Here is a 14,183-nt window from a genome sequence, read left to right on the forward strand (position 1 = left end):
GTCACTCAGCCGTGTCTGACTCTTTGCGGCCCCATGGACTATACAGCCCGCCAGGCTCCTCCATCCATGGGACTCTCCAGGCAAGGATACTGGAGTGGCTTGCCACTGCTTTCTCCAGGGGATCTTCTCAACCCAGGCATGGAACCTGAGTCTCCTGCACTGGTGGGAGGGTTCTTTACTGTGCAAGTAAAAGTCGCTCAGTCCTGTCTGACTCTTTTGCAATCCCATGGACTGTACAGTCTATGGAATTCTTCAGAATATTGAGGTGGGTTGCCATGCCCTCCTCCAGGGGATCTTCCCAACCCAGGAATTGAACCCAGGTTTCCTGCACTGCAGGCGGATTCTTTACCAGCTGAGCCACCAGGGAAGCCCAAGTATACTGGAGTGGGTAGCAATTCCCTTCTCCAGGGGATCTTCCCAACCCAGGGACAGAACCTGGGTCTCCTGCATTGCAGGCGGTTTCTTGACCAGCTGAGCTACCAGGGAAGCCCTCTTTGCTGTGAGCCATATGACAAACCATGTGATGCCAGACAAGTTCAACCCCCACTGTGTCCCCAGACCTGCCCTCTCCTCCTTTCCCCCTTTTACTCTGCAACCCTCCAGGCTCAGCACGCCCCTACAAGCAGCAGAATCCACCCACCGTGGCTGCTTCTCCGGGACCGCGGACCTCACGGCATCCAGCAGCTCAGGGGCTGCTGCCTGCCCTCCTGCTCCCGACTTGGGCCAGGGCGCAGGCGCCAAGTGCTTCTCAGCCAGCCCCTCCTGTCCCACCTGGTGCTTCCTCCTCCGCCCCCTCCCAGGCATCTTCAAATCACAGGTGGCGTTGAGAGAGGGAGTGACTTGTTCTAGGTGACCGCTCGCTTTAAACACCCTCTGAGCTCTGTCACCTTTCTGACCTCCGCCCCAGCTCATCCCAGCTCGACTCCTGCTGGTACAGGCTCCCGGCTGCCTCCACCTGGATGTCTGCGTCCCAGCAAGCGCCCAGGGTTTGTGGCTCCTATCACCAACCCGGAACCCCCGTCCCCAACTCAAAACTGTGGGACCCCTGACTCCTTTCTGTCCTTCATCCAACTCAGCACTGTTTTCACCCCCAAGATCCGTGTGACATCCGCCCCCTGCCCCTGCTGATGGTTTGTGCCCACCAGCATCAGCCCCCTGCCCCGTCACACCGGCTGAATGTGACTGAGCCCAGGGCTGCCCAGGTCCCAGGGAGGGGCGGGGCATCCTGCTGACATAGGGCAGGCCCTTCCCCTCTCAGAGCCAGCACACCTGTCCACCAGGACCATTCCAGGGTCCCTCCTCTCAGGGCCTAACTCACGAGTGACCTCCTCGGGAGGACCCTCCTGGGCCTGCTACCTTGCTCCAAGTCCCCGTGTCCCCCTCACTGCACGTAACCGAAGTCTGGGGTGACAGATCACACACGTCTTTGAGAACCTGGCCGCTTTCTTTACCAGCTCCTCCCAGCCAGGCTCTGGCCCGGACCACGCGCTCTGGAGACAGAGGGAGAAAGAAGGAACACACAGACAAAACGCATCCAAAGGGCAGAGGCTTCTTTTTATAAACCTCTGTCTGTTATAATTCCTTTAAAAACAGGGGGAAGGAATAACAAAATAGTTGTCAGAGGTAATTTTTTAAGGGGAGCATCTCTAGCTAAACGGAGACATCCAACACTGAGGGCCAGGTAGCGCCGGCGCAGGGTCTGCCATCCCCGAAAGCCTTGGAGGATGTGGCAGCGAGCACCCCCCGGCGTCCGTGCCCGTGTCCGTGGAGGAGGCTCCCAGGCGGCGGCTCCCGTCTTTGGTCAGCACTGAGCACTCACTTCATCTTTGGCTGGAGTAGAAGGTGGGCAAGGGTCACTCTGTACTCACCAGGACTCACGTGCATGGCTTACTTTCACTTTTTATTATAAAAAAACACATACAAGAATTTTAAGAAATGATGACTAGCGGACAAATCAGGACCAGGGTGAGTTATTAAACCCATTTTTCTCTGTACAAATACTAAAATTCCGAAAAGTGGAATATCATCAAATGTGAGACACATTGTCGGCTGTCCGTATATACAGGGCACACGCGGGGGCCTGCCTGCGCTGGGCTGGGTGCGGACCCTGGGAGCCTGGACTCGTTCTCCCGGGGCTGAGCGGCGGGAGAGGCGCCCGGGTCTCCACCCTGAGCAGCAGCGGCCCCTACCGGCGAGGACGCTGGCAGCGTCTTCAGCGTCCGCCTCAGCCGTGCTTCCTCCCAGTCAGTCGTTTGGGCACAAGGTCCAAAACTGGCTCAGGAACCAAATTAATGTTTTTATATTAAACTCATTACAAAAAGCCACTCAGTTTCAAAAAGCGACCAAAACAAAAAAAACCAAAAAAACCACGACACTTTCTGCAGCAAAAAAGGGCTAAGTTCAAGTTTCTGTTGTTTGACCAAGACACAAACTCCAGTCCAAACGTCCGTGCTCACCACAGCCGGAAGGGAGACGTGCGCGGCTCGGGGCCAGCCCCGGTGTCTCGGCCTCGGCCCAGGGGGCGCAGCCCAGCCTCTCCCCGGAGCCCGGGGCCGCATCCTGGAGGCCAGCTGCCCCGCGGCCCCGAAACACGTGAAGGCACTTGGGCGCGGCGCTGGCGCTCAGCCTCGCCCCTCCGCGCACAGCGCGCCCACCTCGTCCAGGGCGCCAAGCACCGCAGCGGGGACGCTGCGCACCGTCTCCCTGCGCCAGGCCTCCAGGATCTTGGAGATCTCCGCCGGGTTGCTGGGGCTCAGGTCGCACAGGGCATACACGGCAGCCAGCTGGACCCCCCATGGGATATCTGAAAAGCATTTCCATATCAGTCATCACATGAGAAAAGCTCTGCTATTCACAATCTTAATGTTGTTAATCTAGTGAATCACTATTCATTTACTTTCTGCCAGCAATGAAAACTAGTAATAACAAAAACAAAACCAACAATGAAAAAAAAGCTCATTTAAGTCCTCCTAGGAATGGAAGAAGCAAAACGGAGCCCAGTCTCGACAGGCCCCCGGTGATGCTGGCACCCCAGGAGGGCGTGCGGAGCAGAGGGCACACAAGGAGTGTCCCTCCTCCGGACTGCAGCGAGCTCTCCAGTGGCAGCTCCGGAAGGACCACACTGGCACTTAAGGTTCAACAGAATGTGGATCCCAAAGCATCCGTCAAATAAACGACTCCATTATACCCACTGCGAGTATTGACACATGGACTTTGGAGAGGAAAAACATAATGAAATGAGAGCAAATAAGAAACTGGTTTTTAGTATGACCTTCTTTTTAGGTCATAGTTTTAGTTTTTAGTTTGATCTTTAGTATGCTCTTCTTCAGGGGATCTTCCCGACCCAGGGATCAAACCTGGATCTCCTGCTTTGTCTGCATGCTCTTTACTGTCTGAGCCACCAGCCAAAGCCCAGTATAGTACAGCAAATGCTCTTACACACTGGAGCACAGTGCAAGGTCACAGACATGGCATTTAACCGTAGATACAGCTAGCTCAGAGATTATGGTCTGTAAGAGTTCTCATTTAGCCTGACTTTATTTAGGAGTTATTTAATTAAAGTTTAATTTAGTTCAATTTTAGTCGCTAAGTTGTCCCCGATTCCTGCGACCCCAGGGACTGTAGTCTGCCGGGCTCCTCTGTCCATGCGATTCTCCAGGCAAGGATACTGGAGTGGGTTGCCATTTCCTTTTCCAATTTTAGTTAAATTCACTTAAATTATTTAGTTTAAGCAATTTAGGAGTCATTTCTTTAAACTTATTAACTATACACTGTTAGTGATGCAGTGTGTTCAACAAGGCAAACAACAAGTGTTTACAAATAAACATCACAAAACCCACAGGTTCAGATGGTGATGCTGCAGATGCAGGCAGTGCCGCACCAGCTTTAGAGTTACTTTCCCGTTGAGAAGGGGGCACAAGACTAAAACAAAAGGCCTAACAGAGGAGTCACACAGGGTGTGAAAGCCACTGTGGTGAGCAGGAGTGCGTGCGCGGCTGTGGCTCTGGCCTCAGGCCTGGCTGTGAGCTGGCGGCACTATCCAGCTCGAGGTTTCTCCTGGGGCGTCAGCTTCCTGAGCATAACGCAGTCAGCGCCGCCTGGGAGGGCCGTCCAGGGACCCCGTGCTGCACTGGCGGCAGGCCCGAGTGAGTCCCCTCGAGCCTCTTCCTGCTAGGAAATGTCTGAGCTGGCGGCTCTGGGGACAGTCCCTCAGCCACTCTCCAGCAACTCTAAGATGACAACAGCCGTCTAGACAGGAAGGGAACACGGTCCAGGCGGGAGGGGAACACGGTCCAGACGGGAGGGGAGCACCATCTAGCGGGAAGGGAACACTCTCACAGGCATTATCTCAGCAGATCAAAGAGAAGTTCTCAGCAGCTCAACCTGCCGAGCCTCTCACCCTGAAAGAGGACAATCTAGAGGTTAAGCTCATCTGACACGTAGATTTCAGATGTCACCGTGCGCTCCTGATGGAAGTGGCATTACCCCTTGATGGCATAGCATTCAAATAAAAACGAGAGGGACTCACTGCTTCAAAGGGCCACTTTCTGAGTTTTAAGCTCTTCCCAAATAAGACTATAAAATTACATGCTCTGTGGTATGCACATTAAAGGCAACAGGTAGCGTGAAGACTGGCTCAGAGGTTTCCGGTCTCTGAGCTATCCCGGGTGCTATGAATGGACGCCCAGGCCGCAGTGTAGCCGCTGCTTCACACGTGTGACCCCACTTATCATCAGGACACACCTTCAGCTGGGCACGTGGGGGCAGCGGGGGTCACGGGGTGGCATGAAGCCAGAGCCGACGGCTGCTGAGACAGAATGCCAGCACCAGGTCAGGAAGAGTCCCTTCCTCCTTAGGGGTTCGCTGCCCAAGTGCATGAGCAGCGACCACGCAAACTGCAGGAAACCCACACAGGTTCTAATCTCAGTGCTGAGAGCACAGGCAGAGTGTGGCTCGTCAAACTCATGCCCGAGCAGTGGGAGACACGCAGAGCACAGCACACGGTTAAGAACACGAGAGAGACTGGATGAGAGGAATGCAAATGATCTGAAAGTAAGTGTGATAGACAGAAGCTGTACCTTCATCCTGGGCATGCTGGATAAACATACCAATCACCGTACTAATGTTCTTCACCGCAGAAGGGAACCCTTCCTTCAAACCCAACTGACCTAAACGACCTAGAGGGGGAAAAAGAAAAAAGTAAACAACCTTCGGTTAAATGCTAACTTTTCATAAGAATTTAAAACTTATGTTTTCTTTTGTTCAACATTATGTGCACTGAGCTTCAGGATCTGAAACCGGGTGGTTGCTGCTGCTGTTGGTTTAGTCGCTTAGTCGTGTCTGACTCTTTTGAGACCCCATGGACTGCAGCCCGCCAGGCTCCTCTGTCCATGGGCTTCTTGAGGCAAGAACACTGGAGTGGGTTGCCATTCCCTTCTCCAGGGGGTCTTCCTGACCCAGGGATGGAACCCGGGTCTCCTGCATTGCAGGTGGGGTCTTTACCGCCAAGCCACCAGAAAGCCCAGTGTCAAAGAAGTACACCCACAGTTACTCCAACAGGCTATTAAAGTACTCCTCTCATCAACTACAGATCTGTACGAGACCGGATTTTTTCCAAATACCTCAACCAGAATAACGCACAGCCACAAGAGAACGCAAAGCAGCTATGGGAAACCAGACAGTGAAGAGGCTTACGACAAGATAAGGTTCCATTCTCTTTTTGTTTGGAAACAGCTGTTTTTCATTAAAAATGCCATTTACAACTACTAGTATCATTTTATTAATTTCAAATGAATAGCCAGAATTTTTTTAAAGTCTGAGCATGAGTTCTAATTTCAACTACAGTCACTGACACACAAAACCTGGGCTGACAAGAGCTCTTTGGGGGTCTCACCAGGACAATGCTCGTCGCCGGGCCACAACTCACCTGGGGGCACCAGCCTGCTCCAGAGCGGGACACCTCCCTCCCCCAGGGCCAGGCTGCGTGGCCTGACCCCTCGCACGGGAGGGGGTTCTGGGGCGAGCCCTGGATGTCGCTGGGCCCAGGGCCCCTTCCCACGCTCTTGTGGCTATGTTACCCTGCGCGGGCACCGCTGTGCCCACCTGCTTTCTCAGTACTACAGACAGCCCGCAGGCTTGTACGTGAACCAGTCTACCTGCCCCTCTGTGTTGGACATGGAGAAACTGAGGCACGGGGCTCCACAGGAGCTCTGTCACTCTATATCCCCTGTAGGGGCTCGCAGGGCTGGCCACATGCACCCTGAGCACTGCGACAGACACAGCCCTCCAGGAAATTCCTTCTACCAGGGACTCCCCGGATAAGGCCTAACCCAGGGTGAAACTGTAAACATCTGGATCATGTCTCAGGCAGTCTTTCACTGAGGCTGAAAAGTAACGGACTTCAGAGAGGAGAAAGGTCAAGGCACCGTCACTCTTAAATACCTCCTTGCATGATGTCAAAGTGCTAAGCGCCCGTCCCCAAGCCCTGTCCTCTGAGGCCATCTATGAGGAGTGTTTGGTGCATGACTCACAGCAGAGAAAGGGGTAGGGTGCATGCCTCCACAGCTGTGGGACCATGTGGCTGTGTCCCCAGGAAACACATTGGCTTCCCTGGTGGCTCAGTGGTAAAGAATCTGCCTGCCAATGCAGGAAATGTGGGTTCAATCCCTGGGTTGGGAAAATTCCCTGGAGAAAAGAATGGCAACCCACTCCAGTGTTCTTGCCTGGAGAATCCCATGGACAGAGGAGCCTTGTGGGCTACCGTCTATGGGGTCGCAAAGAGTTGGACACGACTGAGCAACTACACCATCACCACCAGATAACACCTGACTGCATTATATTGGATCCTTTTCTTTTAATTAAAGATGCTTAATGAATTGGGTTTTAGAAGCTATCTATCAGAGTAAATCAGAGATACAATAAGAGGAACTCATGAGTCTGAAGTATATGGTTTAGGACTTAACACTTATACATATGATGACCTGACAAAGACGATGGACAAATCTACTAAAGAGATGGGAAGAAAAGTACCCCCACGGAAGGAATGTGGGTGAGTCCAAGGCAACTGGGCCACAATGAAATTCAAGTAAGAAACATGGAGGTGATCTCAGATCAAAGACAACACTTTCCACACTTAGGGAGGCCTGAGGAGAGCTGAGGGTCACAGGGAATGTGGCCTAGTCTAAAGGGCAGGGCTCAGAGCTGGACAGTCACCCAGGGCTCTCTGTCACGGTTTTATACGCAGGTATGTTAAGGAAAGGATGCATTCGTTAAGACAGTTCCACAGAAAAGCTGAACGACGTGGCGAGACCCTGGACAGAAATCAAGCAGGACTGCCTACTGCAGGAAACGTGCAACCCTGGCGGGGGGGGGACAGGGCCTTCTGAGCTCGGGGCTCCGCTGACCCCAGCCAGGCCGTTTAAGAGTTAGAACACTCTGGGGGCAGCAAGTGGTATCACGTGGCTCTATATGCCTCTGTGTCCAGTGGAGGCCGACTTCCGGCCTCGATCCACTCCCTTTCGACTCAGGCCCTCAGACGCGCTCACCTCTCCCCACACCCCAGCTCCGCCAGGCTCTCCACTCCTCCAGAGCCCTGGGCTCCACTGGCATTCAGGCAGGTTAACAATCAGGCATGCCCACGGCGCGTGCTCACAGTGGTGTTTACACCCCAACCCTGCACCAGATGGCTCTGGGTCGTCCTGCATTATTTCCCAAGGAGCAGAAAACCCACTGGGATTTACACATTTAGAGTTAAGAATACAGACGATTCCTGTTTCATGAATGCCTGCTGTGTGACTTCATTTATTATTATGAAGTCATACTAACCAACTTATTCGGTAAATTCTTTAGTAAATGTCAGCTTCAGAAACTGTTAAGATGCTTCTCCAATGCTTTCTTCTCAGAAATGGCTCAAACTCCACCTGAGATGAGTGCACAGGAAGGACAGCACCTGTCCCACCCTCAAGCTCTCGCAGGATTCCGCCCCGTCCCCAGACTGGGCCTCACCGGTGCCCAGCCCCAGCCCCCAAGCTAAGGAAGCCCCCAGCGCCTGCTGTGCATGGCGGTCAGGAGAGCCTTCAGTGCCAGCAGACACCGAGCGAAGCTCACTGAGGTCCTCCCGGCGGCCCCCTGCCCTCTGCACACCAGCCTTTCAGGCACGTGAGCTCCACCTGTGCTGGTCCTCCTGAGACAGGCAGCGTTCACAGCGTTCGCAGGTAGGCCGGACTCTCTTATTTTCCACTTGACACTTGCTTCCTCATTACCCTCCCTTTGAACTACATTTACTTCTACGTTATCGTTTTATTATACAGTACTGTTAACTATATATTAATTATACATTATTAATTACTCCTATGGGCTTCCCTGGTGCTCAGACAGTAAAGAATCCACCAGCAGTGTGGGAGACCAGGGTTCGATCCCTGGGTTGGGAAGATCCCCTGGAGCGGGGCATGTCAACCCACCCCGGTATTCTTGCCTGGAGAGAGTATTCTTGCATGGACAGAGGAGCCGGGTTGGCTACAGTCCATGGGGTCACAAAGAGACGGACATGAATTATTCCTATAAGATACACAATTGCATTATACGTCACTTTTAATTATGTAAATGTACATATATTACTCTAATATATCATCAAATCTTACGAACTATCTTCTCAAGTGTTAGTTCTCAGTCATGTCCAACTCTTTAACCCCAAGGACTATAGTCCGCCAGCCTCCTCTGTGCATGGGATTCTCTAGGCACAGAGGAGAATTCTCAAGAGGTATGAACAATTCTTCTTGAATCCGTAAGAGAAGCTGCTACCGAAACCAGGGTTTCCAGACACACTGGTGCCATCATGTGACGGCTAGAAACGCAGCTACTGGCCCGTCCGTGTTCTGGCGGCCCCGCCTGGACACTGATCTCACAAGCTCAGGAGAGCCGTGCCCTAAGAAGCCATCTCCACTCCCACACCTCCATGCTTTCCTGTTTGGAATCTAAACTCCAATTATATGTTGGGTTATCTCCAGTGAAACTTAGTAGATGTCCACGTTGAAACCAGGCTGTTGTCAGGACTCAGCTTATATATTCATTTACAACGTTCCTATGCTTGCAGGTGAATGTGCACAGTGCATGCTAGCCGACACAGCAACAAAATCAGTCGGAGCTATTATATTTCTTACTGTGATTCACTTACAAGACTGATTTACATGACTTAAAAATTCTTAAACCTCATTTCAAATGGTATTATCTTTGAGTTTTAATTAAATGCCAAAGATACAGAGAATGAGACTTTTTCAACTCTTTTTGACCCCATGGACTGCAGCACGCCAGGCTTCCCTGTCCTTCACCATCTAAGTGAGCTTCTTCAAACTCATGTCCATTGAACCAGTGATGCCAATCCAGCCGTTTCCTCCTCTGTCGTCCCCTTCTCCTCCTGCCTTCAATCTTTCCCAGCATCAAGGTCTTTTCCAATGAGTCAGTTCTTCACATCAGGTGACCCAAGTATTGGAGCTTCAGCTTCAGCATCAATCCTTCCAAAGAATATTCAGGACTGACTCCCTTTAGGATTTACTGGTTGGATCTCAGTGCAGTCCAAGGAACTCTCAAGAGTCTTCTCCAACACCACAGTTCAAAAGCATCAATTCTTCAGGACTCAGCTTTCTTCACAGACCAACTCTCACATCCATACATGACCACTGGAAAAACCATATCCTTGACCAGACGGACCTTTGTCGGCAATGTAATGTCTCTGCTTTTTAATATGCTGTCTAGGTTGGTTATAGCTTTTCTTCCAAGGAGCAAGAGTCTTTTAATTTCATGGCTGTAGTCACCATCTGCAGGGACTTTGGAGACCAGGAAAAAAGATCTGTCACTGTTTCCACTGTTTCTCCATCTATTTGCCATGAAATGATGAGACTCGATGCCATCATCTTAGTTTTTTGAATGTTTTAAGCCAACTTTTTTACTCTCCTCTTTCACCTTCATCAAGAGGCTCTTTAGTTTCTCTTCACTTTCTGCCATAGGGTGGTGTCATCTGTGTATCTGCTGCTGCTGCTAAGTCGCTTTAGTCGTGTTCGACTCTGTGCAACCCCATAGACGGCAGCCCACCAGGCTCCTCCGTCCCTGGGACTCTCCAGGCAAGAATACTGGAGTGGGTTGCCATTTCCTTCTCCAGTGCATGAAAGTGAAAAGTGAAAGTGAAGTCACTCAGTTGTGTCCGACTCTCAGCGATCCCATGGACTGCAGCCTACCAGGCTCCTCTGCCCATGGGATTTTCCAGGCAAGAGCACTGGAGTGGGGTGCCACTGCCTTCTTTGCTGCATATCTGAGGTTATTTATTGATATTTCTCCCTGCAATCTTGATTCCAGCTTGTGCTTCATCTAGCCCAGTATTTTGCATTGTGTACTCTGCATATAAGTTAAATAAGCAGGGTGACAATATACAGCCTTGATTTACTCCTTTTCCTATTTGGAACCAGTCTGTTGTTCCATGTCCAGTTCTAACTGGTGCTTCTTGACCTGCATACAGATTTCTCAGGAGGCAGGTTAAGGTGATCTGGTATTCCTATCTCTTTAAGAATTTTTCAGTTTGTTGTGATCCATACAGTCAAAGGATTTAGTGTAGTCAAAGAAGCAGAAGTAGATGTTTTTTCTCTTGCTTTTTCTACGATCCAAAGAACGTTGGCAATTTGATCCCTGGTTCTTCTGTCTTTTCTAAGTCCAGCCTGACCATCTGGAAATTCTTGGTTCACATACTATTGAAGCCTAGCTTGGAGAATTTTGAGCATTATTTTGCTAGCGTGTGAAATGAGTGCAATTGTGTGGTAGTCTGTATATTCTTTGGCATTGCCTTTCTTTGGGATTGGAATGAAAACTGACTTTTTCCAGTCCTGTAGCCACTGTTGAGTTCTCCAAATTTGCTTGCATATTTAGTGCAGCACTTTAACAGCATCATCTTTTAGGATTTGAAATAGTTCAACTGGAATTCCATGACCTCAACTAGCTTTGTTCACAGTGATGTTTCGTAAGGCCCATGTGACTTCACACTCCAAGATGTCTGTATCGTCATGATAACTACCTTCAACGACCTGAAGGGCCCTGACTCAGCAATTGGGTGAACCCAGTTTTGTTTGCTCCCGGGAGATGAATACATGGCAGAGAGTCAGTTCATAGTAAAGACAGCCTTTTAATAATGAATAGATCGTATCAACGATAATGAAATAACATAAGGAATGGAGAGCAGTTTGTCAGAGATGTGGCATAAAAAGGAAGAAAATAAGTCAGAGTAAAAAATAAAGACTTGTAAGGTGCAAAGGAAGCAGCAGAACTAAAGGGTCACTGAGGTCCTCTTTAGACCTGAGATTAAAAACAATCTGTTTCATTTAAACTATTTTTAAGCAATGATTTAATTTCTGTATATTCAGCTTAGAATTGTAGAAACAAAATAAAACTAGTTCCAATCATGGAAGCACATCGTCATCCTTACTGAGCAAGTTCCAAAAAAAAGGGTGAAAGTAGGGAAGATACACTTACTTTATAAATCAAATTAGACTACAACTTATAGCAATTTATGTCTCCTGCTGTGTATATGTGTATATCTGTCTGTATATTAAAATTAGTATCTGAGAATCAAGAGTTCAATTATAAATAAAATGTACTAACAAGAAAAATCTTGACTCTGACAAAGTTGAATAAAATGTTAACTTATAAAGAGAATGAGTAATGAAAATTAATTTAGGGCAAAAGTACCTACTCTAATGGCTGTAAGGTCAGTCATAGTGAAGTTTCCGTCAACATTTATCATTACTCCACACTTACTCTCCCACCAAGAAGGCATCAGTAACAAGAACAAATTCAGTACAGGAGACAGCTCACCAATGAGCCTCAGCACTGATGCCACGATGGTATCAGGAGTGGAGGCGATGTTCCGATGTCCCTTCCTATACTTTATCCACCTATCCATTACAGGCCACAGCTCCTTGCTGCAAAATAAAAACAAATATAGACATGTATGTATGTAAGTATGCATGCCCACCACGGCTCAAATATTAAGAACCTATCTAAAAATGGTGCATAAGTGACAATCCGTGAAGAAGAGGAACTTCTAAAGATGTAGCATTTTTGGCTAACAATAGAACAGACTCTGAGAACTGAGACTTGCCAACTATTCAGGATCTCAGTGCGCAAAGTGGCTTTAAAAAAGCTGCAAACACCCGTGCTGGCATCTTTATTCTGTGTAAACCCTTTTCACAAGGTAAAGTACCCAGTATCGTCCCCAAGCTGCAGAACTGGAAGCAGCGGAGTCTGGATTTTTATGTGGACCATCTAGACATCAGGAGGACCTGTGTTCTAGAAGCCTCGTTTCCCAGGGAGGAGCAAGGACAGGCTGTATTTCATAAAAAGAACTAAACCAGAGGAAATGAACCACAGTTAACAGGGATTAAAGAAACTTTCTACTGATCAGTGGCAATTCCTCTTTGCTTTCTCGTTTCAAAAATGTATTAACTTCTTACATAGTATTTATAACATTAGCAAAGTTTAATACAGACAAATGAAAGGAAAATGTAAATTAAAAGCACCCCAAATAACACAGTCAGGTAACTATCATTCTTTTATTGTGGGGCTTTTCCTTCCGCACACGTCTATGCCTGCATTTATATAAAAAACACGGACAGAGTGACCACAGAGCTCAGGAATCAGGGTCACAAGTAGCTTAGGCAGAGATCCTGCTATTCGCCCCTCTGTCCACTCCACTAGTGGGGGACCCTGGATGAAGTGCCTCTCCCTGGCACCGCCCGCAGTGGTCTCACCTTTCCCTGAGAGAAGGGCCCTGCCCCCAGCTCCTAGGAAGAGGGGACCCGGGGTGGCCTCTCGCTTTTCATCACACAGCACGGAACAGATGGCCCTGGCACTTTCTTAGTAACAGACTACAAAACAACTTTCATCTCAACATATACAGATCTATGTAGTACGGCTCTTAATTCTACAATGGCTGTACCTCATTATACAGACATCCCAGAATTAATGATCTGTTGCTTGACATTTAGATGTATCATCTTTTTCCAGTATTAGGAGAAAACAAGAACAAGTTTCCACAGGATATCAAGATACATACTATTAATCCTCTGGGGACTCCTTTTCAATGTCATAAGCCCCTTTAAACCAGCCTTTCTCAGTCAGGGTTGTAAGAAAATTAAGGTTATATTTAACCATGGAACAATTATAAATACTTGACTATTTTTCCATTCTCCAAAGATGCTGCATAGTTGATGCAGAGAGAAAAGTTAGCTCATTACGCAAAACAGATGCCTGAGCGTATCAGACTCTGTCTCTCCTGCAACCCCAGTGAGAAGAGCCGCCAATGTAGAATCCTGAACAGCCTTGTTCCTATGGCCTTTCCATAGCACCTGAACGTTAAGACAGTGATCACGGCATTCCACCTACACGTACTCGCCGAGCGCCTCGCTTGCGTAGGCACAGGTCTCCACATGCTGGGGAGGCCAGGGAACCAAAGGCCCCCCACTCATGAGACTCATTTCCCATTGGGAGAGAGACAGTAATGAGAGAATACAATGAAAAGTAGTGAAAGGTACCGTAAAAAAATAAAGTGAGGGGATGTCACAGCTACACTGGCATTTTACGAGCAGTTTTATTAACTCCTATCCAAATCAAAATGTGCGTTCTGAACAGTTCAGCTGCCTTAAAAGCAAAAATGATTCAAACCACAACTCAGCAATCGCTGAACGGACTGCTTGACAATACAAATAGCCCAGCCTGAGTCAGGAAAGCAGCCGTACCTGATGATGTTGTCGTGCGTCCAGACCCACCTCTGATGGCAGCAGAGCAGGTCGATGGCACATACGTACTCCCAGGTGCTGTCACTCAGGTCTTCCCCAAACCTCGTGCTGGGCTGAAATTCTGTTTTTGGACATAACTGTATGGTCAAAAGCAGCTTAGAAACCATGAAGCCAACATCTACAGGTGCATTCTGGCAAATAAAGGGAAAAAAAAAAGGGAATTTAGAATTTCAAATGCAATGCATCTTCTATGGGTGATCTTAAAGCACATAACGAGCATCAGATGAATCATCATGTAACTTTAAAAGACACCCTTTGAAAGCTGGATTTTGAAGAGGGAACTGTGTTTACCTAGGCATAGCACCTGTCCTAAATGATTATACAACAGCGGCAGAGAGGCCAGATAAA

General features: G+C 48.9%; 1 protein-coding gene across 2 annotated transcripts in view; it reads right to left on the reverse strand.

Moving 5' to 3' along the window:
• Nucleotides 1-1,537: 1,537 nt before the first annotated feature.
• The window catches only part of ICE1 (interactor of little elongation complex ELL subunit 1), a 64,979-nt gene continuing 52,333 nt past the window's right edge, over nt 1,538-14,183 (reverse strand). Inside the window, exons 13-17 of one of the 2 annotated variants that reach the window (XM_055555329.1) lie at nt 13,776-13,966; nt 11,854-11,960; nt 5,079-5,177; nt 2,655-2,803; nt 1,538-1,830 (exon numbers count right to left, since the gene is read on the reverse strand). In XM_055555329.1, the coding sequence (XP_055411304.1) occupies nt 1,816-1,830; nt 2,655-2,803; nt 5,079-5,177; nt 11,854-11,960; nt 13,776-13,966 (561 nt within the window). In that variant the 3' untranslated portion in view covers nt 1,538-1,815. Of the gene's footprint in view, nt 2,804-5,078; nt 5,178-11,853; nt 11,961-13,775; nt 13,967-14,183 lie in introns of both variants that reach the window. The other variant, XM_055555330.1, reaches the window with a different exon arrangement.

The sequence above is a fragment of the Bubalus kerabau genome, chromosome 18, assembly GCF_029407905.1.
Source record: "Bubalus kerabau isolate K-KA32 ecotype Philippines breed swamp buffalo chromosome 18, PCC_UOA_SB_1v2, whole genome shotgun sequence".
Classification (NCBI taxonomy): domain Eukaryota; kingdom Metazoa; phylum Chordata; class Mammalia; order Artiodactyla; family Bovidae; genus Bubalus; species Bubalus kerabau.